The 27,976-nt window shown below is 61.0% G+C and overlaps 2 protein-coding genes across 8 annotated transcripts in view; one reads left to right on the top strand and one right to left on the bottom strand.

Moving 5' to 3' along the window:
- Positions 1–27,976, top strand: part of CE3H7orf50 (chromosome E3 C7orf50 homolog) — a 110,981-nt gene that overhangs the window by 19,576 nt on the left and 63,429 nt on the right. The gene's annotated exons all lie outside the window — the stretch shown is intronic.
- GPER1 (G protein-coupled estrogen receptor 1) lies at positions 18,315–19,984 on the bottom strand. Its single transcript, XM_042922730.1, has one exon. It carries the CDS (start codon positions 19,802–19,804, stop codon positions 18,725–18,727), a length of 1,080 nt encoding a protein of 359 aa, XP_042778664.1. The 5' UTR covers positions 19,805–19,984; the 3' UTR covers positions 18,315–18,724.

The following is a 27,976-nucleotide window of genomic DNA, read 5'->3' as shown; positions in this document are numbered from 1 at the left end:
TGAGTGAAGGACATTTGGGTCGTTTCCAGATCGTGGCTTTTCGGGGTGAAGCTTCTGTGAACACCCACGAGCAGCAGCGCTCACTTCTCTGGGGAGTCGCCCGGAGCATGGCCGCGGGCCGGGCCGGCTGGTGAGGCACGTTTTTTGAGGCCCCGCCAGGCGTCCCGAACGCGCGGCTCTCCTCCCTTCCGCTCCCGCCGTCACCGTGCGCGAGGTGAGCTCCTCAGCACGCTCACCAGCGTTCGGTGTTTCTGTTCGTTATTTCAGTCGTTCTGATGTCTGTGCTCACATTTCAAAGAGGACAGCCGGAAGCTCCCTGGGAATTAACTTGCCGCTCGGGGATTGGCGACATGTGCTCCTGGCTTGGAAACCGCCGTGGGCTGGTATTGGCGTATTGCCCCGGCCTCGTGGTGGCGCCGCCCTGGCGGGCCCAGCTGTGATGTGCCCTTGTCTGCCTTGCCCGCGTGCGACATCCTTTTTCTCTAGGGGCTTTTCGAGAGGGGTGGTCTTCACTGGGCAGCGCTCAGAGTTGGCTGGCACGGGTCCGCGGTCTGTTAGGCCGGCCTCGTTGTGCCCCATGGTCTCCACGGTGGAGACATGGTTTCTCCAGTCACTTGTCGCATCTGGAGAATTGCAGAAAACCTAGAAGCTGATCAGCTTCCCTGTTGCCGTGGAGACCTGGCAATTGTCATTCTGGGCCAGAGAAAACAGGCTCCCCGCCCCCACCCCCCCCCGCCCCCGCCAGCCCCGCCGTCCACCGGCCATAGCTAATGCCCTCACTGCTGCGGCCGTCAGCCCGGGAGATGTTTGTAATTTTGCCTCCTTGTGCTCAGCAGAGAGCAACTCGGCAAAGTGGAATTTTAAAAAAGCAACGTTTGTTGTTTTTCCTGAGTTATACGTGGCCAATGTGAAAAAGAAAGAAGGAGAAACTAGAGAAAAGCACATGGAAGGAATCAGGCTGATAACCTCGCGGTGAACGTCGCGGACATGTTCTCCATGTTTTCGCGGTGGGTGTACTCTATTTAACATATATGAGAGTACCCGCATCGGCTCTGGTCCTAGGGTTTCCATGTTTTCTGGTACGACCAAGAAGAGGGTAGCTCGTGGTTGCTTTCATTGCAGCTTCTTTGATCACGACCGCAAACGGTCATTCTCCACGTACATGTTGGTCATTTGCTTTTTCAGCTTCTAGATTTTTTACCAGGTCTGTTTGCAAAGTTGACCTTCTCTGTATTGATTTGAAAACACTGCTCGTGCTAAGGGTTCTTCATCTTTTTTTTTTTTTTAAGAAAGAGAGGCAGGGAGAGAGGGCGATCGAGAATCCCAAGCAGGCTGCACACTGACAGCACAGAGCCCGCCATGGGGCTCATCTCACAAACCATGAGATCATGATCCGAGCCGAAATCGAGTCAGATGCTTAACCAACTGAGGCACCCAGGATCCCCCTTTCATCTTTCTTTTACGTGTCAGATAGTTTTCCAGTCAAGTCACTCTTGTTTATGGCTTTTGCCCTAAGCAGACAACCCCTCCGCCTCTCCCAGCCTGCAGGAGCTTCCTGCCGCCTCGGCCCTGCACCGGCCTCCCCAGCGAAGGCCTCGCTGCCTCCCCACGCCCCGTCTTGTACCGTGCCCCCTCGGGGTTCCGTTTCTCCAGCCGTTAGAGAAAGACGAGGGTCGAGCAGCGAGGCATCGCCGGCTGCCTCAGAAAGCCGGGGGCCTCCCGTTCGAGGGCTGGCCTCTCAGCCTCTGCCATACTTGGACCGGCTCTGCCCCCTTGGCTGGGGGAGGCCCTGGGTGTTGACGGCCGGGTTTAGCTTTCACTGGTGACGTGGGTCCTTCTACGTCTAGTGTCTCCAAAGGCAGATCCCAGGGAAGCTGAGAGCGGTTGCCCGGGGGTTATCAGCACGTGCCCCCGTGGGTGAAGTCCCCCCCCAGACCAAGTACTTGGCCCCACTGAGCCTGTCTCCTGTTGTCTAGGAGCGCCTGGCAGCCCTCTGGCCCTGGCTGGGCCGCGCTGTGTTGTTGCCCGCCTGCAGTCCGTCAGCCCCGCGGGATGGGCTCGGGTGTGGCTCCCGCACCATGCGGTGCCGGGGCCTGAGTCATTCTCTGTGGGGAGTGGGTGCATGTGGCTCGGGTCCCCTCAGACGAAGGTGAGGAGGGAAGAGGTTGCCTGGTGGACAGAAGGGAGTCTTTGCCGGCTGTGCACCCGGTTAAGTGCCGGACCCTGAGACGTCGCTACAGACGGGAGCCCAGAAGCCAGAGCCAAGTTAGGGCCGGGTTGGGGGAAAGGCCGTGGCCCTCAGCCCTGGTCCAGGCTCTGACACCGCCCCCAGAACCACCGTGGCACGTTAGTTAACTGCTGCCGGTTGTCATGCCCGAGAGCTCACTGTGCTCGAGGGAGGCCGTCGGCTGCATGGTGACCTGGGGGGCAGGTGGCACGGGGGCCGTGACCCCTAGGAGAGTGAGCTTGGCTCGGTAGCCGTGTGGGAGGCACCAGAAAAGGGCTCTGTGCCATAGGTGACCTGGAGCCCGTCAGGTTGTCAGCCTGTCGTGAAATTTTAGGTAACGCACGTGCGTAGAGCCCTTGCCAGTCTGGTGGACTGGCGGACGTGAGAAACACCCTGTCCCGCTTCAGACGCGTGAGCGTGTGGAAGAAGCGTGACGGCAGAACCATATGGCGTGGCTGAAAGCGAGCCACGAGTGAGAGATACAGAAGCTCGAGGCCAGACTGGCGAGCGAAACTGGAGCCGGTGGGCCCAGAGTCATCGGAACCGGGCTCGTGTTCTAACAGTGGCACGGCCACGCGAGGTGGCCCGCCCCCTCACGTGCAGTGGCGGAGCCGGACTCCGGCCCCGAAGCCAAGAGCCATAAATTGGAAAATCCTACCCATTGGGCAGATAGAGCAGGCAGGCAGGGTGGACGAAGAAAGAGCCCGTGATGGAGAATCAGAATCCCAAACCCACGGCGTGCGTGGGGGCCAGACCCAAAATTTCAGTGACCCGCGACCTGGGAGCCCCCAGCCAAGAAGTTCACCGGGAGACTTGTTCGGACCTCCGGCAGAGATCAGTGCAGAACCGGCCCCCGGGGCCTCCCACGGAGAACGGCCCTCCTGAAGACTTCCACGGCGGAACAGCCCGGTCCACAGGAGGAGGGAACCGTGGTGACAGTCCGCCGGCAGGACAGGGGACGGAATTCACAAGAAACACGAGGCAGGGCACCTGGGCGAGGCTAAATGGGTTTGCGGTTTTGGGGGGATGAAGGGAGGGAGAGTCGGCATTCTGTCCCGTCTCCCCCAGCCTGGGAACAAACGGGAAGCTGAAGCGGAATCTGACTGAGACAGCAAAGGCAGAGGCGTCGGCGTGGAGCCCAACAGCGGGCTCGGCGGGCCGAGCGGGCAGAGAGAGGTGAGCACCCGACCCGGTGTGCAGAGTGCGGGGCGGCGGGGGCCCGGCGGGGTCCCTGTGGCGCTGCTCCTCAGGAGTGCGGAGGGAGGGGAGGGACGGCGGCCAAGGGCAGGGTTTGAAGGTGACCTGGCATGTGTGTTGCAGGGGCACGTCTGGTCCCTAACTCCCGCTGGTGCCCAGCACGGCAGTCCGGGGGGGGGGGGGGGGGGGGGGCGACAGGCAGGGCGGGGCTGGCTGGCGGGAAGGAGCGGGGTCCCGGGCCCAGACGGCCGCTTCCCAGGCTGTCGCCCCAAGTCCTGGCAAATGGGAGGCCTGAGGTCGTGGCCTGAAGCTGACGTGGGAGGTGTGCTTCACCGGGAGCGACGTTGGATGGCAGGAGTGGTTTCTGGGAGTTTTCCGGTGTCTACAGATCGTGAACCAGCAGTGCTCTTTCAGGGGAGAGCTTGGCCGGGGAGAAAGATGAAAAATGAGTCAAATCTTGGTAACTTTTCCCCACGAGACGCTGCCGCGCAGCCTGGGGTCCCACCGGGGACACCGTCTAGCGGACTGCCGGGCGCACACGTTTCTTGACGTGGCTCCTTTCTCGGGCCTTCGTCCTGGTCGTGGCCTGGATTGTCCACGGCGCCCAGGCACACCTGGGAGGCGGGGGAGGAACCCGCTCGCCTGTCTTTGCCAAGAGCGATTCGGGGGCGCCCGCATCTGTGTGTGAGCAGCCTGCTGCGTGCGCCGTGTGGCCACGCGTCGTGCCGGGGGGCCTGCGGACCTTCGCCGTCCCGGCACAAGGCGGTCGTGCCGACCGGCGTCCAAGAACACCGACAGACGAGAAAAGAGCTGCTTTCGGATAAGTCGCGCATGCTGGGTGCCCTGGAAATGCTTCGCCTTTTGACTAAAGTGGCCTGCAAACAATGAAAAAAGAAAGTTAACGGAGGAGGCCCCCTCCGGCTGCTGACGTCAGCGCGTTCCGTTTTGCGTGTCCTTTCGGTTCCTGGGATGCCGGTCTGGGCATGCGTCTCTCACACGTGAGCTCTTCGTGTGTCGCTCGACTTACGCCTTCAGTAGCGTTCTTCGTGTTTGAAGACAGAGCCCCCACCCCACGCCAGGCGTGTAGAGCACAGCCATGGTGAGAAATGCAGAAGACGTGGAAAAGCCGAGAGAAATGTCTGGTGCGTGAGCACGTCTGTGTTTTTACAGACGTGCTTAGCTTTCAGGCAGGCGGGCACACTTCACTTCATCACGCGAGTCTGTGAACCGAGCCAGGATCTGACCGTCACTGCCATTTTGGAGACTGAACCGCCCTCCACCGGCCCCCCCCCCCCCCCACCTCGCCCCGTCCCCCGGTTTGGGTGGCTCCACTCCATCCCCTGCTCTCCTTCATGCCCGGCGTCGTCACCCCCTGTTCCACTGCAGCCCTGGGAGCCCCAGCCCAGACTCTCCCCCTCCTGCCTCGGAAAGCAGAGCCCGCCTGGAACCTGGCCTCCCGAGTGAGTCTCTGCTTCGGTGGCTTGTTTTTTTGTTTTTCTTCCCTCTTCGCTTTAGAGGGGGTGTCCTGTGGTCTCGAGAGCTCTTGGCCCTGGCGCGCGTGGGTGTTTTAAAGCTACTGGGAAATTCTGCCCCAGAGGTGCCAGGAGCCGACTGGTGACGTGTGTGCGCGCCTTCCCAGGTGGTTTTGCCCCGGGCCGCCAGGCCGCTTCCTTCACCAGAACCACTCTTCTGTAAGGTCACGCATCGTAATAAAACAACATGCTTCCTGCCTTGCCCTCCTCCTGCTGGAATTATCGCCACTTCCTGGCTGTTCAGAGGAAGCCACTAAATTTGTTGTTTTCAGTCGAGTGGACACCACATTTATTTAAGGAAAGCTTATTTCATTATAACATTCGCTAACGTTTATAAGGAATATTAATCGCTGGCTAATCAGACAACGTGCGCAAGAGAGCTCTCCCATTTCGGGTCTGAAATACCAGAATGGGCAGATTAGCCTGAATATTTGTTCAATCTTTTCAAAATTATTTTTGTAATGGTATGAAAAGATTTCCCAGGATGGAGTATTCACAGCTGGGAAAACAGTCGCCGCTTTGAAGATGGTTTTCCCAGGCACAGAGCTCACGTCTCCTGCTGCGAGGAGTGTAAACAGTGTAACAGTGCCTAGTGAGACTTGCCGTTCTCTTGGTGAGTTTTCGTGGCATACGATGGCCTTCTTCCGGCCAGGCTGCACGGTCCCCTGTCGGGAATGTGCGTTTGCAAACCTGGAGGAGACCGAGCGGCAGTCGGCCCCAACAGGCCAGGGAAGCAGGCGCGGGTGTCGGGCTCCCCGGCTGCCGAGTAGCTCACTTTGTGCTCATAGGTCGTATCTTTCAAGGTTGAGAATGAAAGCGGAGGTCGAAGTCTGGGCTCTCACCGACCCATCAGGTTGGTCTGGACGATGCCGTCCGTACTTCCCCCAAGCCTCTGTTGGCCCCAGGGCCCCACACGTTCTCTTGGACTCCACACAGCCGCCACCCGAAGCCCCCCGGCCTGGGTACCAGGTCGTGGTTCGGCGGCAGGTCGGAAGCGTGTGGCTGCTGGACATCGGGCTGGGATGACTGTCCAGGGGCCGCCACCGGGAATACCGCAGGCGGGGCACGGGGCTCGGCGTGCAAGATGGGCTGCCGACTGTGTTGGAAAGGAACCAAAAAGTAGGATCTAAGGAAGTGTGAGGTTTACACACCTGTAGCAGGGTATAGGCCAACGCCCGAAGCACAGAGAGCCCGAGATCCGGTACCTTAAGTAGACTAGAAGTTTATTCCACAGGCCAGGGGTGAGTAGCCGGGAACCCGGGCCCCCTTCGCCTTACTGCTCTGCCTCCCCCTGGGGTGCTGTCCCTGCTGTGGGCTCAGCGGTGGCTCACTCTGCACCAGTGTTTTAGTTCCAGGGCAGGGGACGGTCGGAGCGAGGGTCAGTGGCTTCATCTTCACAGAGATGCCTGGGACGCTGCGTGCCTTCCGCTCACGCCCTGCTGGCCCCACCCGGGTCATCGGCCCGTCTGGCTGCAGGCGAGGCATTGACCGTCACCCCCGCCTGGGCAGCCGGGAACCCGGTCAAAACCGGGGGCTGTGTTCCCAACGGCAGGGAGGGAAACGTGGGCACTGGGGGAGCCTGTCACGGGCGGGACCGCCTCGTCGTCAAGTTCCGAGGGGAGGCCTGCGGGCAGCGCTTAGTGCCGCGGGCTTGTTGGGTGACCTGGGTTTCGGCAGGGCAGCGGCACGTGGCGTGGCCTCGGCACCCGGCTTCTCCCTGATGGTACGTCCAATGGGGATCTCACGCGGGTAGCGCACAGGCAGCCACAAGGGTGCGTGAGGTAACAGATCGAATGGCTGACGCGGTTCCTGCCACGGGTAAGTGCTTAAGAAGTGGCCGTTGCTCCTGTGCTCGTTGGAACGAGTGACACTGTGGTCACACGCATCCCTTTGGGATGCGTGGGGTTGATGTTTGCCTAGGTGGCCCAGAAGCGGATTTGAGTAAACCTCCGCGTTTGCCGAGGGCAGTTTGGTGACTTAGCGTTCTATTCACATTGTCGCTATGAAACCCGGTAAGTAGAGTCTGGCTGCGGCATCAGAACCCGCAGAAGCCTCCCACTTCCCTTCCCCTTGACCTGACTCCTCTGTGCTCCAGCATCACACCTGAGAAGTCAGGGTGGCCGCAGACCCGGCTCGTGGCAGGCAGGGGACCTGAGACCGCGCACGGGAGACGTGTGGCGCGGCCCTGGGCTGTGGTCGACGCTCAGTACGTGTCGCTGTGACTTGTTCTTTTAATCAAGTAATGTGTGAAAATGGGGTCGGGATCTCTTCCGTCTCGATCTCCTACCAGGAGGTCGGGCCTCGTGAGCTAGCGTCTGACGGTATGGCTGAACTTCGGGAACACAAAGGGCGCCGTGTGCCGTTCTGTGACGACGGCCTTCTCGGCCGCAGGCATTCCACGGCGGCCACGTTCGTGTGAGAAAATGTCATCCTAGTGAGTATCAATAGCACCTGGCGGCTGGCCTTCTGTCCTCGTGTGTTGGGGTGCAGACGGGGGGTGTCTCCCCGGAGGGCGACGTGTTCCTCCCGGCCCAGTGGGATGTTGTCATTGCCCTGAGCGGCCGACTGGCGGTCGCTTGTGGAGTACAGACTCGGTCGCGTGGCCCCTCTGTGACCGTAAGCCGTTCTGAATGAGGTTAGCAGAGTGCCGTTCCTGAGGACCAGAGAGGCCACTTGAGTGCCTCTCCCAGCGGCCTGTGGCCTCTGCCGCCCTTTTCAGGGTGGAGGCGTCTCACCGCCTGGTGGATTGGGTGGAGGGCTCCCAGAGGGCGGGCCCGGGGGACCCAGGTCAGCCAAGACGTGGGTGATGCACGGGCAGTGTGTCCGAGCACGAGTGAGTGTACGCGCGAGTTGTGTGAGGGTGCGTGTGTGTGCGTGAGGCTCTATCGTCCCAGGGCGCCCTGGCACTTTGCGGCCACTCCAAGCGCGAGCGTGGGTCCCGTGCCACCTCGGCTGAGCGGTGCTCCCGGCCAGGGAGCCTGGGGCTGCGCCTCCTGTGCCCCAGCCTCCAGGGCGGCCCGCGTTCTCCGTTCTCCGAGCTGCAGCCCGTCCCGGCCCCGTGGGGAAAGCAGGTGTCTCGAGGCAGCTCTGCGCCCCCTGGGCGTCAGCTGGGCCCAGACGCCGGCCCTGGACGCACGGTTGCCGCCAGCCCGTCTGACACGGGTCATGAATTTGTAACTCGGAGCGCGGGGTGGAGATGATCCCGAGCACGTAAACCGAGTTTCCCTGTCGTGTGTGTTTTGTAAGAAAGGAATTCAAACCTGTGGTATTTTCTGTCTTTCCTGTGGCCCCCACATCCTCCTCAAAACAAACACCCTCAACCCCCACGTTGGCAGTTTGTGCAAACAAGCGATCCGAAAATTAGAACTGCCCTGGGTTCACACACCCTCACGGAACTTTGGTTTTAAAAAGAAAACAGAACTTTCTTCAAGAAAAACAAGCAAAGCAAGGGGAATTGTACTCTCAGAATGCAGAGCTGGAGTCCCCATGTCCGAGCAGGGCATTCGCCTGACTAGTATGTGGCTTACCTTGACGCAGGAGCCCCGCGGGTGCACGGGGTCTGGGGACAGACGCGCTCAGGGTGCCCGTCCTGGAGCGGGCCCGCTGCCACCCCAGCCTCCGGGCCAGGGAGAAGGGAATGGAGCTCTCTCCGGCAGGCGGGTCCTTTCCTCGGGATAAATTATTTGTGGCAAATACAGTCGTAACTTTTTTCTCAGTGTTTGTGTTCATTACCGGCAGACTCAACTGTACCGAAGAGGTTTCAGGGCGCAGCTGTGCACCTGGGGGGCTGCCCGTGAGCACGAAGCCAGAAACGTCGTAGGCGTCTGTGGGGGGACGAAGTGATGTAAGCTTGATGGGGTGGCTGTTGGAGGACAGGCCGGACCCTTGCACGTCCTGGGGATTGTGGGGGCAGCGCCCGGTGACTCCGGCGGGGAGCCAGGAAATACAGGGAAGCGGTAATATCAGGGCGCAGACGGAGGCGGTGTGTTTCTCCCTCTCCTCCCGGCTCCCCCCAGCCCGTTCCGCCCTGTCCACCCCCCTCTCCCTTCTCAGGTCTGCCCTTTAGGGGAGACGTCTTTCCTCCCGACTAAAGTTTCCAGTTCTGTGATTTGTGTTATCCACGTCCGGTGTGAGCTTAGTCTTGACTTTTAAAAACCGGTGCCTGGACCGTGGGGCGGGGTTTGCGAGACTCCTTTGCTTGAAGAAGGAGGACCGTGTTAATCTGGGAAATGGGAGGACCGTTGGTACTAAGTTCTCGCTCGAGCCTCTGGTTTGAAGCGGGGCAGCTGGGCATTTTATTTCTGCCTGCAGACAGCCAGAGCTCTGGTGGGCCTCCTTCCCTCCCGTTCCTCCTCCCCCTTCCCTTCTTGTTGTAAAACCTGCCAGAGAAAAGTGCTACGGCTTAGCGGAAGCCACACCCAGCTCCAGAAATCATCACCTTAGGCCCTTACCGTCATCACCTCCTTGCTTTTCCCCAGAGCTGTGCTTCTCGGGTGTGCAGCCTGTTACACAGTTTGGTTTTGCTCGTATTCGAGCTGTGTGTGGGTGCAGTTGTATGACGCGAGTTTTTGGTATTTTACTTTTTCAGCCAAACTTTATTTGTGTGCATTATCTATGCAGCAACGTATGCTAGACTGTTCATTTTTCTCTGTGTGTGGATATACCACGGTTTGCTCATTATTCCAATTTTGGCTGTTGCAGACAACGCTGTGATGAATTCTTTGACCTGTGTCCCGTCCCGGGCGTGTACACGTTTCTCGGGGGCCGTGGACCTACTCGTGGAGTTGCAGGGTCTCGGGGTCCGTGGCTCTTCATCTCCACTAGATAAACCTCTACGTTATTGTCTGTTACCGCGTAACAAATTACGACACTTAGTGGCTTAAAATAACTAGGTTTGTGTGTGGACGTGGGTCTGGGCGGAGCTCACGTGGGTCTTCAGACTCGGCTCTCTCAGGCCGCAGGTGGGGTGTGGTCTCACCCGAAGGCCCAAAGGGAGGCGGGAATCTGCATCCTGCCTTCCTCTGCAGCTGTTGAAGGATTCGTCCTCGCTGGCGGGTGCACTGAGGGCGTCACTTCCTTGCCGGCTGTTGGCCTAGCACCTTCCCGTGGGGGCCTCTCCGTGGGGAGCTCACAGGATGGCACCTGGCTCTGTCACAGGGAGAGAGAAAGGGAGGGCACGAGAGGGGACGTCATCATCTTTTGCGGCCGGTCTTGGAGGCGGTTTCCCCTCACTTTTGTTATGTTCTCTTTGTTAGAAGCTTGTCACGAGGTCCGGCCCCCACACGTGGGTGTGGATGTTGGGAGGCGGGGACCGTGGGGACCATTTTAGAAGCAGCCTGCTGCAGCCCCACTGTCTTCTCAAAAGTGCGGCCCGCGGACATTCGCACAGCAGCGGGTGAGAGCTCACGATGAGCCCTTTTTCGGCAGTGCCTAGTCTTGTCAGGCTTGTAGTAATATTCTTCGTGTGATGAGCATCTCACTGTGGGCTTTTAATATTTTGATGACTTTGTACTCAGAGGGAAAATAGACTCAGAATAAAAGGCGAAGACCGTAGGGACCCAGGTTCGAGGCCTTTCGGTAAGCGCACGCCCCTCTGTGCTGGAAGGCCCGGGGCCTGCCGTTTGGCCGTCCGCCGCCCGCACTCTGTCCGCGCTGGCCTCCTGGACGCAGGTGCCACTGCTCTGGAAGGGGCCTCCCACGCAGACCGCGCGGGCCTCAGATCCCTTCACCCTCCTGTCCCGCTTGAGTTTCGGACTCTCCCAGAGCCGTTCGCTCGGCCTTCTCCCGGTGGGCAGTGGTAACACCGCTGCTCCGGCCGCTCAGGCGCGATGCTTGTATTTATTCCTTCTTATTGTGGTAAAATACACATAACGTAGAATTGACCATCTTAGCCACTTTTCAGTGCGCGCTTCGGGGTTACTGAGCACGTTCACGCAGCTGTGCAGCCGTCCGCACCGTCCGTCTCCAGAACGTTCCATCTCCCCACACTGAGACTCTGTCCCCGTTACACACAGACCCCTCCCGTGGCCCATCGTCTACTCTCTGTCTCTGCGAGTTGGACTCCGGCTCCTCACTAGGGGAACCCACGGCGTGCGTCCCTTCATGCTTGTGCTTGTCTGTTGGTGCTGCTCTGTCTCCCGGCCCATCCGCGAGTCCCAGCGACTTGGGAATGTAGCCTGAGCCTGGCCACGTCCTGGCCCAGGGCCTTCACCCTTCCTGCTCTGCCTCGTGGCCTCCCTTGGGGCTGTTCCGAGCGCCGCTGTTGGTTGGTAATTTCGGACGGAGGCCATACCCAGGTCCGGACCTGTGGGTCCAGCTTACCTCTGCCGTCTTCCACACGGAGTAGATGTTCGGTACCAAGTTGAGGAAACTGTCCCCTATTCCTGCTTTTCTCCAGTTTTTATCATGAACGGATGTTGGATTTCGTCAGGTGCTTTTTCTGCACCAGCTGTTATGATCACTTGATTTTTCTTTGTTAGCCTGTTGAATACAGTATATGACCCTGACTGACACTTGAATGTCGAAGCAGCCTCGCATCCCTGGGATGAGCCCTCCCCCCGCGGTCACGGTAGATAGTCATGTTTACATGGTGCTGAATTCTGTTGCCGATATCTCAAGGACATGTGTATCTAGGTTCACGAGGAACACTGATCTATAGGGTTTTTTGTACAGTCTTTGCCTGGTTTTGAATCAGGGTATTTCGTGTCAGCTCTTCTTTTAATGTTGGTCAAGTTCTGTTGTGGAACCCTCTGGGCCTGGAGAGTTCCGTTTCAGGGGCTTTTAAACTGTGGATTCGGTTTCCTTAATAAGCTGCAGTGCTACTCAGAGTAGCTCTTGCTTATGACTCGTTGGTGGGGCAGTTTGTGCTTTTGGAGGATTCACTCCACTTCCTGTTTCTTTTTATAGGTTTATGTGCCCTGCAGGTATTTTCAAGTGTGACGTGTGTGTCTTGAAACGCGGTAAGCAGGTGTGTCGGGAGCGGCCTTGGGTGTTCCGGTGCGAAGTCCGCGCAGGCTCCTGCGTCTGGCGCGTCTCTCGTTGTTACATTTGCGTAGCTGCTGCTGTCACTGCTGTTGACAAACCATCAACGGGTGTTTCTGATGCCTGGGAGGGCCGTGTCCTCCCGGAAGCCTCCCTGGCTCCCGCGGGGTGTCTGGGGTGCCTCTGCCCGAGGCTGGCTCGCCGGGCCCCAGGCTCAGACGGGTCCCTCCGTCCCCCTGTGGCAGGGAGCGTGGCGCTCCTCAGTACCCAGGGCGCCTGTTCACTACCTGCTGTCGGCATAGTGTGCGCTCGTGTGTGTGTGTGTCTGTGCACGCGCATGCATGTGCGTGCACTCGGGGGGGGGTGGGTGAAGGTGATGCGGGGGCGCAGGGCGCCGGCGTGTCGGGGGGGGATTACTAGCGCAGCCCTTTGGGGCCTTGGCTCACTGCAGGACGTGGGGGCGCCCTCAGAGGGCAGGACAGGTGCCCTCAGGACATTGGTGACTTTTGCGTGCCATCGTCCCCCTCCCGTTTCCTGCTTTCTTCCGGAAACCGGTCTGGGCGTCCTCCGCACCTTCAGGTTTCCTGTGTTTTCAAGGTACAGGACACTACGTGTGTCACCAGGTCTAGCCACGTCCACGTTGTCAGGGGCAGGTTGGTGCGGGCGTTGCCCTGGGACCAGGTTCTCGAGCCCCGGGGGACTTATAGCGGGCACTCTGGGGCAGTTCTGTCCGGTGACCTCGAGGGCAAGAGCCTTCGGCCCTGTGGCTCCTCAGAGGAGCTGGGGCTCTGCAGCGGCCTGCTCTGATTTTCTTCCTTTTGGGGTGATTTACATGTGTTAGTCAACAAAGGAAAAGGCTACTTCGTTTGCTGAAGACAGGTGTCCTGGACGGGGCTGTGTCTCCCACAAGTGATGTGTACCCCCCTTCCTGTCGGCCGCCAGGGTTCGCTGTGTCTCCTGGGGGGCCGAGGACCCTCCTGTGCCCCAGGTGGCAGCTCAGCCACGCTCAGGCCTTGAGAGCCGCCCTCAGTCTTCCCTCCACATAGCAAGTGCTGCCTGCAGAGCCCAGTCGTAGGGGCCGTGGGGTCTCACACGACCCCCTCCTTCTGGAGTGGGGCCAGGGGTAGTAGCCGTCCGGGCAGGGGCAGGAGGAGGGGGAAGTATCCAGGGTGCTGCCCGCCATTGTGCTGTCCTTCAAGGGACCTGCTGTCAGTGGGTGTTCGTGCTGGGCAGGACCAGCCCCCTGGGAGAGACTGGGGGACGTTGCCTTTTCTGAGAATAACTGGCGTCTTTCCAGGACTCCCTACAGCTGATTTCTTGTGATAAGTTTTAGATTGATTCCACCCTGGGAGAAAGGCCTGGAATCACAGTCAGATCTGCTGCACTTTTGTTTTGTGTTCCTTTGGCTTTGAAAACCCATGTTCCCACATGAGAGCCCCCACCCCCTGGACAATGGCAAGACCCAGATTGAGTCGCCCACAGCCAGCCTGTGTGCCGCCACCGAGGTGGGGGTGGGGGTGGGGGTGGAAGCCCGTGTTGTGTGTGTCTGTGAGGCCTGGGCGGGTGCCCCCGCCGCTGTCCTGCTGTCCCAGACGGGGCCACCCCCCTCACCTGGGAGTCAGGGAGAGGCCGGGCCCGTGGCTCCAGAGGGCTTGCCGGCAGCGTGGGCCGTGGGTCGTCCGGGAGGGGGTGGAGGGGGGGTGTCGGTCACCGGGAGTCAGGGAGAGGCCGGGACCTGGCGGGCGTCTTACCGATGGCACCGCCCGCCCTCCTCCCTGCCTCCCTTCCAGTTCGGGGCGTTCACTGGGCTGACTGACCTCCCCCATCCTCGCCACCACCCCTGCCAGAAGCCGGGAGGCGGAGTGCTCACGGGCTCCGCGGCCGGGCCTCAGTGATGGGCTCTGGAAAGGCGGTCCGCCGATCCGTCGTGTGAGGAAGCACAGCCTCTCTTCCCGGCTCGGGTGACGAGCGGGGTGCGGAGGGGAGCGGGGTCCTGGGCGCTCAGACTCGTCACCCGACTCCGAGCCTCGGTGTCACAAACGGGACGTACGTGTTTCAGACGTGGGTAAGGACAGCCCGTTTGCTAGGGGCCGGGGACCCGAGCCCCTCGCCCCGTGAAGGTGCCCCAGCGCGGTACGCGGCGGAAGAGATGGCCGTCGGCCTGAGAGTCCACCCTGGAGGCTGACGCCCGGCCTGGGCAGCGTCCCCTGGCGCCTAAATCGGGCTTTACTTTTTCCTACAGTCTGTTCCTCTCTTTCTAACTTGCCGCGTGCCGAGAGGTACGCCAGGTGACCCGTTTCCCACCGCGGCGAGGCGCTGTGAGAGGACAGGTCCCGGCAGAAGGCAGTTCCCATCCGCAGGTGTCCGTGACGCTCGCGAAGCGTGCCCCTCTGTCTCTGGCCTGACATGTGGGATGGATGCCCTGGTCCCGTTTTGGATCTTGGTTGCTCCTGACCGCATCGAGGCCACGGTGCCAGCTGAGGACACGGAGACGTCGTGCCCCACTCAGAGTCCGCGTCTGGACTCCCCTGCTCCTGTGGGCTCCTCGTCGACGCTCAGGTGAGGGCCGTCCCGCCTCTGCTGTGTGGTGCCCCTGCCCCCACACGACAGCGGCCGGACGTCCTGCTCCCGTCGGGTGTCCTGGGTTTGGCCCGCCCTACGGCTTCTCGCGAGGCACGGCTTCGCCGGGACGGTCAGCAGCCTGCAGGCGCCCTCCGCTCACTCGCCCGCCCGTGTGCGCCCGCGCCAGGTTTATCCCGTGCTCATCTTACGTACAGTGCGTGCACTCGGGCCCGTTGCCGCAGCGGGCGCACGGGTCCTCGTCTTTCGGTGGTTTATAATCGTCTTGGTGCTCACGGTGTGCCGGATCCGGCCGGTGAGAACCGTCCGGGTAGGTCCCCGTGGCCTTTTGCTGTGACTTCGCTGTTTTCTTGAAGCTTTTCTTCCTTCTGGCAGGAAACCACGTGGCAAAGCTTACTCCGTACCTCCCTGTTCTGACCGGGTCGGCTGTTTAGCTGGGGAGCCCGGCTTCTCCTGGGGGGAGGGCTTGGGTGTCGGTGGGCCCCCAGCCGCTCAGGCCCTTTCTGGCCCCTTTGAGCAGGTGGAGCCGGGGTGCGTGTGACATGCCCGCCCACGCGCCCACGCGGTCCCGTGTGCCCTCCTGCACGTGTTCTCAGTTCAGAGATCTCGGGGTTCGCTGGCCGCCCGCGGTTCCATCACCCTCAGGCCCTTCTTGCTGCCCCTTCTCCCTTCCGCGTTGCACCTCCCACTGCCCACCCGAGAACCACTCTGGGTTCACTGGCGAACATGCGCGACCCATAATACGTGTGGAAGTTTCAGGATCGCTTCGGCCACGCCGCATCGGAAGACGAGGGGACACACGCCGGTGACGCTGTAATGGTGCCTCCACCCCTCCAAGGGGATGCGGGGTCTGGGAAGCGTCACGGTCATGATCAAGGGTCAGTTATTAAGCACCAAGAGAATTAGGAAATCGCACTCGGTGCCAGCGCGGGCTCCCAGCTCGGCCCTTGCGAGCTCTTGCTGGGGTTGCAGGGCCTGAGTAGCCGGGAGAGCTGGGTTACCAGGAAACAACAAAGCAATCCCACGCCTTGATTTTATCTTGCGGCGTTCCTGACAAAATAATTAAATCAGCCTCTGCTCCCGGGCAAATGCTTTTCAAAGGGGCTGTGCTCGAAGGGGCCGGGTAGCCTGCGCACAGAGCCTGCCTGGCTTTGCCGTCTCTGCACCGTGTCCCTGGCACCGGCTCAAAAGAGGCTCCAGAGGCCGCCTGCCCGGCCTCCGGCGCAGTAAGCGTTCCTTCTTGTGAAGTCGGGACCTCTACCTTGCAGTTCTGCTTCCAGTGACTATCCAGTGGACCCTCAGTTCTGCTGCCAGCTTCCACATCTGGACACAGCTTCCAGAGGTTAGAGGTAGGAGCTGTGTCTGACCCCGTTGGACCTGTGCCTCGGTCAAGCGCCAGCGCAAAAGGCCTGTTGAGGGGCCATTCGGGAGCAAGAGTTGGCTTCCGGGCGCAGGGCCAGCCTCTCCCAGCTTTCACGGGGTGTCTGCCACGAGGACGGAGGCCCTCATGGAGGCCCCTCTGACCGATGCTTCGGGGCTTTGCTCAGACACGGTTCCTGCCCAGAGGTCTTTGGAAGGGATCTCCCTTCTGCTCCTTCCTGCCCAGAACATCCCGTCTGGACAGGGTCGAGCCTGTGACTTTGACTGACCTCTTGATCCTCGGGTGCCGTAGAGGAAGGGATGTGGGTTTTGGAGACCGGGGCTGGGCGTCGGTTCCTGGCTACGTCGTTACCCTTGAAGATTTTGAGCGGTTCAGGACTCTGGGTAACGGGGGCACTGTGTACCTCGTGGGTTTTTTGGCAGGATCGGAGACGAGGCCTGGCCTTATTCCCCAGTGTGTCGTCCGTCTCCCCACCCGTCCTCGAGAACCACGGCCAGACAGCATGGGTCTCCCAGCCCTGCACTCCGTCAAGCACCTGTCCCTCACCGCTCGTCACGCTGGGAACGGGGCACATTTGATGAGCCCCTTGCACGTCTCAGACGCTCCAGGCTGGGGCACCCGTCTGTGCCTTGGCTCTGCAACTGGGAGTCGTCAGCACTGGGGCCAAAGGGGGGACTTGGTGACGAGCAGGGAATGAAGGCCAGGGGCTCGGGCAGTGCCTTCAGCCCCAGCTGGGCCCTGGGCGGGGGCAAAGCGCCCCCGAGAAGCTGTTCACAGAGAGCTCTGAGGACGCGGGAGGGAAGGCATCTTAGACCCCCTCCCGGCTCTTAGAGGACGAGGTGCGTCAACGGCATGTCTGTGCCCTTTGTGGACTTGTGGCTTTTGCGGGCTCTGGGGAGGCGGAGGGCAGAGGGCAGACTCTTCCCTGGAAGTTACTCCGGCATCTAGATCACCGGCTCACCCTCACCGTGGCTGGAGGGTGGGTGTCCTGGGACAGCGCCGCGGGGTGGTGTTCCACACGCCTGACCTGCTAGTTCGTGGGAACCGTCCCCAGCTGTCGGTCGGTCTTCCTGTCCTGCATTTGGGATGTTTATTTAGAAAGTGAGTCTTAAGTGGGACTTCGGTGCTGGAGACGGCATTTCTGCGAGGTCACGGTTGGTCACTGAAAATATTTACTTGGGACGGATACTCTGTCTCTTGGTGATTTGCACCCATAAAAGCCATTTAAACTACAGATGGCTCATTTTCCTGTTACCTAAACACTGTCTCACCTCTCCTTCGGGAAGCCTTGCCTGTGTGAAGGTCCTTGAGGGCCCCACTTTTCTGGGGAGGCGGTCCCCTGAGTGGAGTATGTGGGGCGGGAGGAGTAGGGTTCACTTTGATCCTGGCTTAGCCCTCACTGGAGGCCGGGGGTCCCCAGACATAGCCCGCATTGGAGGCCACGGCTCTCCAGGCAGCATGAATGGACGGGGCCCTCTGGCCTCAGCCACGTCGGAAGGCAGGGGCCGTAGCTTGTGCGCATTAGAGGATGGGGTCCCCAGGCTGGCCCGTGTCAGAGGACGGGAAGCCACCCCCACCGAGCCGCCTCAGGAGCACCCTGAGCTACTACAGACTCCACGCCTGATGCGGACAGTACAGAACCTTCTGGAAGAGCCAGGGCATGTGGTCCGTCTGCAGTGAAGCTCACTTTGGCCCCTGGAGGTTGTGCGGCAGTGTCTGACATCTTAGAGACACCGGGTGCGTGCGGGTGACCAGACGTTGACGCCGACCTCGTGAGGGAGGATGGGCGGCAAGCCCCGGGTGTGTGTTTTCCTCGTGAGGAAAGACCGACTGCGCTGCCGGGGCCCCAGCCCACCCCCGCCCCCCGCCCCCCGCCCCCCATCCACGGGGAACAACCCGGAGCCCTGAGAATCAGCATGGGACTGTGTTTTATTGACAAAGCCTCACCGTTCCTGGCGGTCACGAGGTTTTCTCTTCTACATTTTAGGGCGAACGGTTTACGCTGCCTTCATCTTCGCCCCCGCCATGGTTCCCAGAGGCCAGCTTTGTACCGCGCATGCTGGCTCCACCCACCCCCCCCCCCCCCCCCCCCGACCTGCCCCTCGCGGTCTCGGTCCATGGTGGCGTGGGTGCAGGTAACACCGTAAACGGGCAGCGGTGGGCCGGCGACCCGGACGGCGGCGGCGGCTCTGGTTGGAGAAGAACCTTCCGGCAGAGGCAGCTCGGGTGCTCAGGGTCACTTAGCCGGTGACGGCGGGCGGCTGTTCTGAGCGGGCTGCCGGGAGAAGGGCTTCTCCCTTCCTGTCTCGCCCGAGCACACTTGTCCGTACCACAAGGAAGCCACGTGCCACAGACGTGGAGAACGGACCACAGCGTCCAAGTCAGATCTGCTCAGTGTGTTCTGTCCAGACTTCATTTTTCCCGAGGATGGCAGAATTATGGCGGCTCGACCTCAAAACTGAGGGATTTCCTCCAGAGCGTCCCCTCCTCTCTGCTTTCATTGGCCGGCATGAGACGCGTCTTCTGCTACGGGACACAGTGGGCGTGGAGTGGAGCGTGAGCCCACGCTGGTCCCCGTGCCCAGCCGCCGGCGCCCCGAGCTGCCGCCGTGAGCGGGGGTGGGGAGCCCCGGTGCTGTGCGCACGGCCCGGGTCAAGGTGGCTGGCGGTGAGGGCTCCTCAGAGCCTAGGTGCGCCCGCAGCTGGGGCACGGACGGTCCGGCACGTTCCGACCGGGCTCGGGCCGTGGCGTGCGGCCCAGCCCTTCCTCCGCCTTGCCGCGGGGCCGACCCGGCGTTCGGGCTCCGCCGGCCCGGCCCCGCCGGCCCTACACCGCGCTGCTGAACTTCACGTCTGACTGTTCGGTGCTGTCCGGGATGACTGCCTTCAGGGCGGCGTGGCAGAAGCGGTTCAGGGCCGACACGCCGGTTTTCTGCTCGATGTACAGCCTCAGTTTGTCCCTGAAGGTCTCCCCCAGGAAGCTGTAGATGAGGGGGTTCAGGCAGCTGTTGGAGAAAGCCGCGAGGTTGACGATGTGGCCGGTCAGGGGGTAGGCGTGGCGGAAAGACTGCTGGCAGGGAGCGGCCCCGGGCTGCGTGCGCCGCAGCAGGTGAACGCTGATGAACACGTTCTCGGGCAGCCAGCAGATGAAGAAGACGAGGACCACGGCGAAGATCATGCGGAGCGCCTTCTGCCTCCGGGGGCGCAGGCCTCGGTGCTTGTGAGCCTTGACGAGGACCCGGACGATGAGCGAGTAGCACAGGCCGATGATGGCGAAGGGGATGACGAAGCCCAGGGTGACCTCGAGCCACTGGATCTCCTTGACGTCCGCGAAGCAGAAGCAGACCTCCTCCGTGTGCTGCAGGTGCACCGCGGTGAAGGGCACCAGCGTGGCGGACACGGAGGCCATCCAGATGAGGCCGCAGCTCAGCCGGGCGTGGTGCTTGGTGCGGAACGGGCCGGAGCGCACGGCCCTGGCCAGGGCGAGGTAGCGGTCGAAGCTCATCCACGTGAGGAAGAAGATGCTGCTGTACATGTTGATCTGCAGGAAGAGGGACATGAAGGTACACAGCACGGCGATGTCGTAGTACTGCTCGTCCAGGTTGAACACCTCGATCAGGGAGTCGGCCACCAGGATGAGGTCGGCCGCCGCCAGGTTGATGAAGTACAAGTCGGGGATGGTCATCTTCTCCCGGAAGCTGATGTTCACCACCAGTATCAGGATGTTCCCCACGAAGCCGATGGGGAACAGGAAGATGGTGTACAGGCAGGACAGGAAAAGCCCGATCACGTACTGCTGGTGCTCGGAGAGCTCGCCCGTCCGGTTGGCCAGGACGCTGCCGGGGAGCGTGCGGGACAGGTTGAGCTCCGGGGAGGTGCCGTTGTGAGCGGCCGCGTGCGTCTCCATGCCAGAGACGGGCGCCGGGGGCGTCTCGTCCGTGTCCCCGGGGGCACAGCTGTCCAGGTCTGCCGCACGGCTCACAGAAGCCCGACGCGAACAGTCAGTCCGTCTCCGGAAAGACGGGCGATGCTCTGTGAAGGGAGCCAGGCGTTTGCAAGATCCGAACTCCTCCCGGGCAGCGCTGGAGGCGGCGCGGGTCTGTCCCGCGGGCAGCCGGGCAGCTGGAAAAGGCCCTCCATGTCCACACCACGGGCGGCGCCTCGCCTGGGCCCCTGGGGGGCGGCGGCCGCTGCGGTCAGGCCCGCCGGGTGGCGCTCACCACCCGCACACCTGAGAGGAAGAGACGGAAGAGCAGTGAGTCTGTGACTCGAGTCTTTCACGGCTCCCCGCCAGGACGGACGCCGTGGCGGCGGGTGGCCCGGGGGGACGGGTGGGGCGGGACGTGAGGTCCCGGCGTCTCGGAGATGTGGTTGTCACTGAGCCGAGGGAGGGGAGTTAAGTGCAGAAAGTGCCCCGTTTTCTGTCCCCAGGGCTCCCGGGCCGCTCAGTCCGAACCGGAGCCTGGGCGGTGAGTCATGCTACCGCGCGGTGGGCGCCTTTCTTAAAAATAGCCGAACAGCAGGCTCATGAAGGAACGCGGCCGTTGGGTCTGGAACTCTCAGGAAAAGTACTATCTGCCAGCAGAGGAAATCAAATTTATTTTGGCAGCTGTTGGGAAGAGGACCAAGATGGGAAGGGAAAAACCCAGCGTCTGTGAAGACGGCCGACCCGGGGTGCTCGATGGAAACTGGAGCAGAGCCTCTCACGACGCGACAGAAAACAGATCTAGGTTTTCCTGCTCCCCACGCTCGGGTGCCCCCACACGGAACTTTCTTCGTGATATGACCTGAAGTACCAAAAACAGTCCTTGGCTTAGGAAATAGTGTTCGCTCAGCATTTTGATAAACTATCTGAAACAGCGAGTACGTTTCTGCAGTGATGTCTGTAACCTAGAAACTGCGTTAAAAAAGCCTCAGCCGCCGACAGGTCTCGTGTCCGAGGCCGCCCACCGCGACCCGGCTCGGCCCGAGAGTCGGGGGGAAGGGAGGGGAGTGGTGTCGGCGGCCGTGTGTGGGCCGCCACCGCTGGGGGTGCTCCCGGCCTCCCGGGGCCGGGGGCTCCCACGGAGGCCGAGGAAGCCGGCCCTGGCGCGTTAAAACGGCCTTGAGTTGTGTTTCTTCCGAGGGTTTTTGTTTGACCCTGTGAGACGGTCGGGGATCACTTTTGAAGTGTTGCCCAACCAGACCAGACACTCACCGAACCCCTGCTCAGGAGTCTTGCTCCAAAGGAAACCCCGAAAAGCAGAGCAGAGAAAGACCAGTCTCAGCCTTCAGGTCACATAGTGACCGAGAAGCGTTCGGCAAGCTTTGCTCGGCGGGCGTGGAGACGTCTGTGCTCTGTGTTGTGTCGTGTGTAGCAGACAGCACCAGCGGGGACCTCATGAATGTCTAGCGTTTAAAGCCTCTCTCGTTAACTTGTCTGTAAGGAGCACGCAGAGCGCCTGTTTGGCTCTCTGAGCTCGGAAACCCGGGCCGCTTCCGACTGTCTTCGGAGGAAGACACAGCGAGGGGCCCTCGGCGCGCGCTTCCCGCCGTCGCCAGCATAGGCTGCGCGGGCAGTTTTAAAGTGAGTGCTCTGCTCCTTTCCCACGCACGTGAACCCGCTGATCCTGGACAGATACTCTTATTGTCACCGTGCTGTAAGGACGGGACGCGGGAACTAGCATGGGCTTGCTACTGACACCACCCTCGCGAAGGTGGACCGTGGATGTGTAAAGGCGCGTGTCATTGTGGTCTCATTTCGGTTCGGGTTTCCACTGCCTGTCCAGCTCTAGAAAACCAAAACCAGGGGCTCAGTCGGTTGGGCGTCCGACTTCGGCTCTGGGCACGATGTCACAGTTCGTGGGTTTGAGCCCCGCGTCGGGCTCTGGGCTGACAGCTCGGAGCCTGGAGGCTGCTTGGGATTCTATGTCTCCCCGCACCCCCCCCCCCTTCTCAGCTCATGCTCCGTCTCAAAAATGAATAAACATTAAAAAAAATTAAAAAAAAAAAAGGAAACTAAAACCACATTTTGTCAGGCCAGCTGGGTGTGTATCTTGGTGAAGGAACACCGGTCCACCCGGCCGTGTCGCCGGGCAAGCGTTTTCGTTGACTGGCTAACGTCCTAACCGGAGGCAGGGCCTCGCTTGACCAACCTAACGACAGAGCGCCGGGGAGTCGGGGGACTGCTGCGCTGGGCACGCGTTACAGAAAGGACCTTTGCAGAAGCCTCTGCCCCGCAGCCCCGCTGGGGCTGAGCCAGGTGCGGGTTCATGTGTGGAGTAGAGGCTTTGTAGCCTCGGTGCCTCTCTCACCGCAGGGTGGCCTGTGTGCCCCCGTCCGCGTCCAGCTGTGACCACAGCGTGCCGCACCTGACGCGGGACCACTGAGCCGGGCCCGCCCGCGGTCTCCCCTCCCGTGACGGAAGAGGCTGCACGGTGGGCACCGACCCGAACGCAGAACCGGGAACCCGGGACCGAGACTCACCTGCGATGCAGCCGGCCACCCCAGCCCAGGCCGGCTCCGCGCAGGCCCTTCTCGTGTCCCTGGGAGGGCTTGTCGGCCGGCCTCGGCGGGTGCACTCCCGGCAGGCTGGAGGCGCGGCCGAGACTCTCCCTCGGGTGGCGGGGATTCTGGCCTCGCTTCCCCCCGTCGAAGAATGCCGGAGCGGTGGTCCTGCAAGGGGACGCCTGCCTGGGGCACGAGGCCGACCGGCCAGAACGCCCGTCATTGCTGCGGACTCGGAGGAGGCACCGCTGGCTTTATAGGCTTCCCAGGGCCGCCCATTGTGCTCTGCTGGACGGCCTCCCGAGGAGGCCGGCGTTAACCATTTTTTTGCCGGCTACTTTTCGCCCACGCCGTGGCGGTGAGCCCAGGCCCACCATGCATTTTTATGGAAGTTTCCAGACTTAACTGCTTTTCCTCACCCGCTGATACGACTTTCTTAAGTTTGAAAGCATCGTTAAGTAGGTTTTGTATACCTTTTAGGTGATGACCCATCGTCACCTACTGGAACTTAAGTACTCTTGCTTGTTTTTAAAACTAAACAGTAAATTTCCTGAACCTAGAGAATAGTGTGCAAATTATACAGAGAATTTAACCTAGGAATTTCACAAAGGCATTTGCAGAAAGAAATTTAAACCTGAGAAATAGCAGGTATTTGGGGCAAGCACGTTAGGAAGCAGAGTGGTTTCTCTGCCGTGGGGATGAATCGTGTCTCCTCTGTCTCCTTCCCTTTACTCTGGAAACCGCCGGAGTGCACCTGCCCTGCAGGCTCTGTGACCAGCCACGGCCACAGCCCTTGTGCAGGGGGGGATGGCCCCGGTCCCCAGTCCCAGGGCCTGACCGCCCCGCGAGTAGCTGCTGTCTCCCGGCACCCCGGCGGCCTGGAGAGAGGCTGGCAGGGCCGCCCCGTCCCCAGGCGCGTTCCCAGGCGCGCGCGTCAGGTCTGGAGGGCCTCTAGGACCTGCGGGCCCTGGCTGCTTGCGCCAGCTAATGCGGTTGTCAGGGACATCACGTTTTCGTTGACCTCGTACCTCCCTCTTGGTGGCTTTTCTCTTTTTAAGTCCTTTTGAAGTTGTGAGATTGAAAACTGAGGGCCATCTTTCGTAGTTCTGATCGTGAATGAGCCAGATGGCAGCAGCTGGCACCGTGGAGGCTGCCGTGTGCTCCTCCCGGAGGGGAGAGAGGCTGGTTTCAGGCTGGAAACGGAGGCATCTGGCGGCCCGCGGGTCGTCGGCACTGGGCGCCCCTCCGGTCACCTGCACGGTGGCGGCTAGCGTGGCCCCCCTTCACGGTCTGTTTTCACAGAGCCTGTTTCAAACGAGCTGGAAGGTGTTTTGAATGATCATAGCTTCACATCTTTCAGATATTTGTTTTGGGAAACATACACGTTTATCAACAGAGAATGCTGTGTTAAATTTCCTTTGGATAAATCTTTAACACCCGGCGTTCTTTCCGACGTAGGATTGAGCCATGATCCTGATCTGTTAGCTTCTTACAGTGTTGAATGACATCGTGACACCGCGGATGCCATTGTGAGCCGAGACCTACTTCAGCCGGCCGCTCCCTCGCACCATGGCGACGCTGCAAGTGCCCAAGGACACGATTTTGAAAGAAATGAGTCATGAGAAAGTTAAAACTTCTTCTTGAGTTAAAAGTAAATAAATAAAATAAAAACCTAAGCCTTGAAATAGCCAAGACACGTCACGTAAACACAGCCGCGGACTGCTCGCCCCAGCCCGTGGCCTGCTGGCCCGCGGCCCCACTGGGCCCCGGGGCCGGGGAGGACCTCCCGGTAGCTCCGGGGGTCCCCTCTGCGCGCCCTGCTGAGTTCACAGCGAGCTGGACGGCCCTGAGGCCGGCGCGCTGACGTGGACGAGCCTGGGGCTGCCAGGTCTCAGGGCACCAGAGGTGGCCACCTGTCGGCCCTCGCGACTAGTTAGCATAAGGGACAGAACCCTGCTTTTAGGGTTTCAGTCCACTGAACCCGAGCTGGCGTTTGCGTGGCCAGGGACGAGAGCATCTCGCGGACGTCTTGCAATGCGTGGAGACTTCCTGTGAATATAAAAATCTCCCCTTCCAGAGCGTTCACGCGAGGCTTCATTTGCTAAGCGCTGAGTGTGTTGCATCCACTGGCCCACGTAACCGTCGCCGAGCACCCAGTGCTGCCCGCGTGGGAAGCCTGAGCTCAGGCACGGTGGCCCTAAGCCTCAGTCTGGCCACTCTGAGGCCCAGGGTCCTCACTGGCACACAGCGTGCTTCCCACGTGGCTGGTGCCCTGTAACAGGATTGTCTCAGTGCTGAACCGGACTCGTTTGCAGGTTTTTCTGTCCGTCCCCAGGATGGGATGATAGGGAAACGTCAAAGGAAATCAAGTCTGGTCAGCTTTCATTTAGTTAAATTTGCAGATGCAGCTCGGTAACGGGCATGGCGCAGAGCACAGACCTGTAGTAAAGCCAGGAGGCCTGCCTGGCTGAGGGGACCCCGGGAACCCTCACCCTCATTCCCAGGTGCTCCAGGTCCGGCGCTGTCTGCATGCGGCGGTCGACCTTCCCCACGTCCCCACCCCTGCCAGCCCTGCTCCTCTGTGACAAAGAATTGTGCCCCCACCCGCAGAGGGACCCCTGAGGTGCAACGCAGCGCCCCGGAGGGAGGACGCCCAGTCTCTGAATTGCCAGGCCCTGCTTTCTCCCTCTGCGGTCAGCCGCCCCATGACCCTGGGTAAAGTGGGGGTGCGTGGGGGCGTGGTTGGAGCTGCGTGATGCTGGACACCCGCCGTCTGTCGTCCTTGTCCTCGGGTGGGGTCCGTCCTTCACCAGCCGGCCTGCCTCACCAGACGCCGGCACGGTCCCGGACGGCTGGGCCCCCATTTCCCGTGGCTGCCACAGGGAGAGCGCGTGTCCATCCAAGGGGTTCGCAGGGCAGCCAGCGGGACTCGGCTCACAGTTGGGACCCCGCGCGACGTGGCTGCCAAGCATCAGAGCCCGTCGTTGGCGGGAAGCACAGCCCAGCCGGTGCGCTGCTTGGGGGGGGGTTAGCGGGGGGGGGGGGGGGGGTCAGGCGGGCGACACTGCCCACACTGCCTTTCGTGCATTTTCTCTGCTTAGCCGAGCTGGGGGAAGCCGGGAGCCCCTGCCCATGCCTGGGCAGTAGGTTTCTTTGAGACGCTTATGAAGCCCTTCTGGGTCTCGTCCTCACGAGACCTAACCCTAAGCCTGAGCACTCAGGCAAGCACCACCTCTGTGAAGACTGAGGCCGGGCCTAGAGCGGTGGGGGCACGAGCGTGGCCGAGGATCGCTGTGCATGCTCCCCCTTGGGGAAGCCGAGGGGCTCAGTCTGCCGCAGGCTGGCCGGTTAGGAAACACTGCAGGCCCGCCTCGAGTCCGCAGACATCGGCCGGGGCCGAGTGTCGGAACCTGACATTCTGGACGAGCCGGGTGGGGGGGTGGGGGGGTGTGCCCACCGGGCACCCCCTCCCGTTTGAGCTCCACGCCCGTGCCCATGGGAGCCTGCGCGTCGGCACTGCCATCCGTGCGACCTCGGCGGCAGGCAGTCCTGGGCGTGTGCAAAGGTGTGTGTCCAGACCGGGGCGCGCCGAACGGACGCTGTCTGCGCGGAGGCCGTTCCTTAGAGAAAAATCGATGGGAGTCCGCAGACCCGCCATGCGGCCTCTTCCGTCACGGGAAGGGATCGTAGGTGTCCAGGTGCCGGCCGGCCTCTGCGCAGCCTCGCTCCCCACTCACCCTCGGGCACTTTGTGACACCGTGAATGCGCGGTCCCCATGGTTTCGCTGCTGTTGACTCTTTGGACAGCTGGGCCCCTCTCGGCCGTTGCCCGGAGCTCTCTGCACATTTCCTCTAGTCCTTTGAGAGCGAGGTGCCAGCGGCAGCCGGAGCGCAGCGCGTGAGGCTCGCACAGGCTAGGGGTGGACAGCGCACACGCGGTTCCGCCTGGGGCCGTCCGCCAGTGGCACGTCCTAGGAGGTCTTGCTGGAGACCTGGGTCGACCTCGCTCGTCAGGGAGAGGCTCAGAGCCGGAGGAAGTGGTTTCTCCCTCCCCCTCCCCCCACCCCTCAGTTCTGACTCATCCTTGTGAAATCGAGCTCTCCTGTCAGCCTCCTGGGTGCACGTCTCACCCCACTGCTGGAAAGCCACGGTTCTGCACGCTGCCTTGCTTCTCTGTGGCTCCTGACCCTTCTCTTGGCTCTGTCCTTGAAAAGCTCCCGTGGTCAGTGTGTCCCATCTGTCCCCGGATGGGGGGTCAGCGGACAAGACCTGCATGGCACGTGCGACAGCTGCCCGTCCCCACGGGGCCTGCTGTTCCTGGGGCACCTTCATGTTCCAGAGGACCGGCTTCCCCACCTCCTCTCCTGTCAGAGCAGGACCTCCTGGTGTCTCAGACGTTGGGCCTCCTTATACGATTTGTTTAAAGAAACGATCCTACCGCTCGAAAGAAAACGTTTGAGAACCACCGACTGACATTCCTGTGGCTGGGTTCTAAAACTATCCCTTTAGCCAGAATGCTGAGAAACTCCGTGGGATCAGATTCTCTAGGCCTGGTTTCCGTGTCTGCTGTCCCAGCCCCAGTCAGCTGTTTCTCTGAGGAGCGCTGAACACCCGTGAGCCTCACCCCTCCTTCGGGTTGCAAACTCACAGGCTGTCGGTGTCTGTTGCTATGTATTTGTACATTAATTTAGGTCCTTCTGCCTTGGCCGTGAATGAGTAACGTAAGGGGGCTTGCTATAAGCCATCAAAAGCTGGGTAAAATAAAAGAATGAGCTGTTTTGAGACGTTGGGACGGTAGGCAGTGCGGGACCGTGGCCTCTGAGGAGGAAGCGAGTGCAGTGAGCGCCTGTTCTCACCCGGGCACCCGTCCGGAGTCAGGAGGGGTTCCTAGCAGTGCAGGATGACCGGACCACGTTGAGGGGACGGGATTGGATTTCTGGAAGCCTGAGGGAGCTGGAATTGGCAGGAGACCGGGCTGGGGAGTGGGGAGCCACGCTGAGAAAGGGCCCCCGAGGTCTGGAGAGCTGACAAGCTCCCAGAGTGTGCATCACGCTGGTCCGTGTCCCAATTCGCTGGTCAGGATAGAGGTGTTTTTGAGCGTTACGACAAAGAGGAGAGAAGGGGTGCTGGAGTATTTAGGCCCCCCCAGACCTCACTAACAAAGCTTAAACACAGCTCTCCAGAGAATCCCGCAGATCTACAAGGAACGAAGTGTCCTCCAGAGTGAACTTCAGTCCTTTTGAAAAGGCGAGCCTGAGTGTGAAGTTCAACACTCAACAAGGGACGTTCACAACGTCCGGCATCCAATCCAGTAAAAAATTATTATGTCGCACGGGAAGGGGTGGCCCTCACACGTCAGCCGGGATGCCCTTTGTCCTGCTTGAGCCTCCTGGAGGGAGGGAGCGTCTTCCCTTCTAGGGGCTCCCAACTTCCTTGTTCGCCCCCTGCCAGCCTCTCCGGACGTGCGGGCGTGGGACTCACACCTGCCTGCCGTCCCCGGCACAGGCCACGTGGGTGTGCCAGCGCACCGAGGAGCAGAAACGGAAGGGGAGGGGTTGTTCAAGCATGAAGTGTTTTAATGGCATGTTACAGAA

This window comes from Panthera leo, chromosome E3, assembly GCF_018350215.1.
Source record: "Panthera leo isolate Ple1 chromosome E3, P.leo_Ple1_pat1.1, whole genome shotgun sequence".
NCBI classification, from domain to species: Eukaryota; Metazoa; Chordata; class Mammalia; order Carnivora; family Felidae; genus Panthera; species Panthera leo.
Note: the sequence above shows the minus strand (reverse complement) of the source record. Positions and strands in the feature narration are given on the sequence as shown.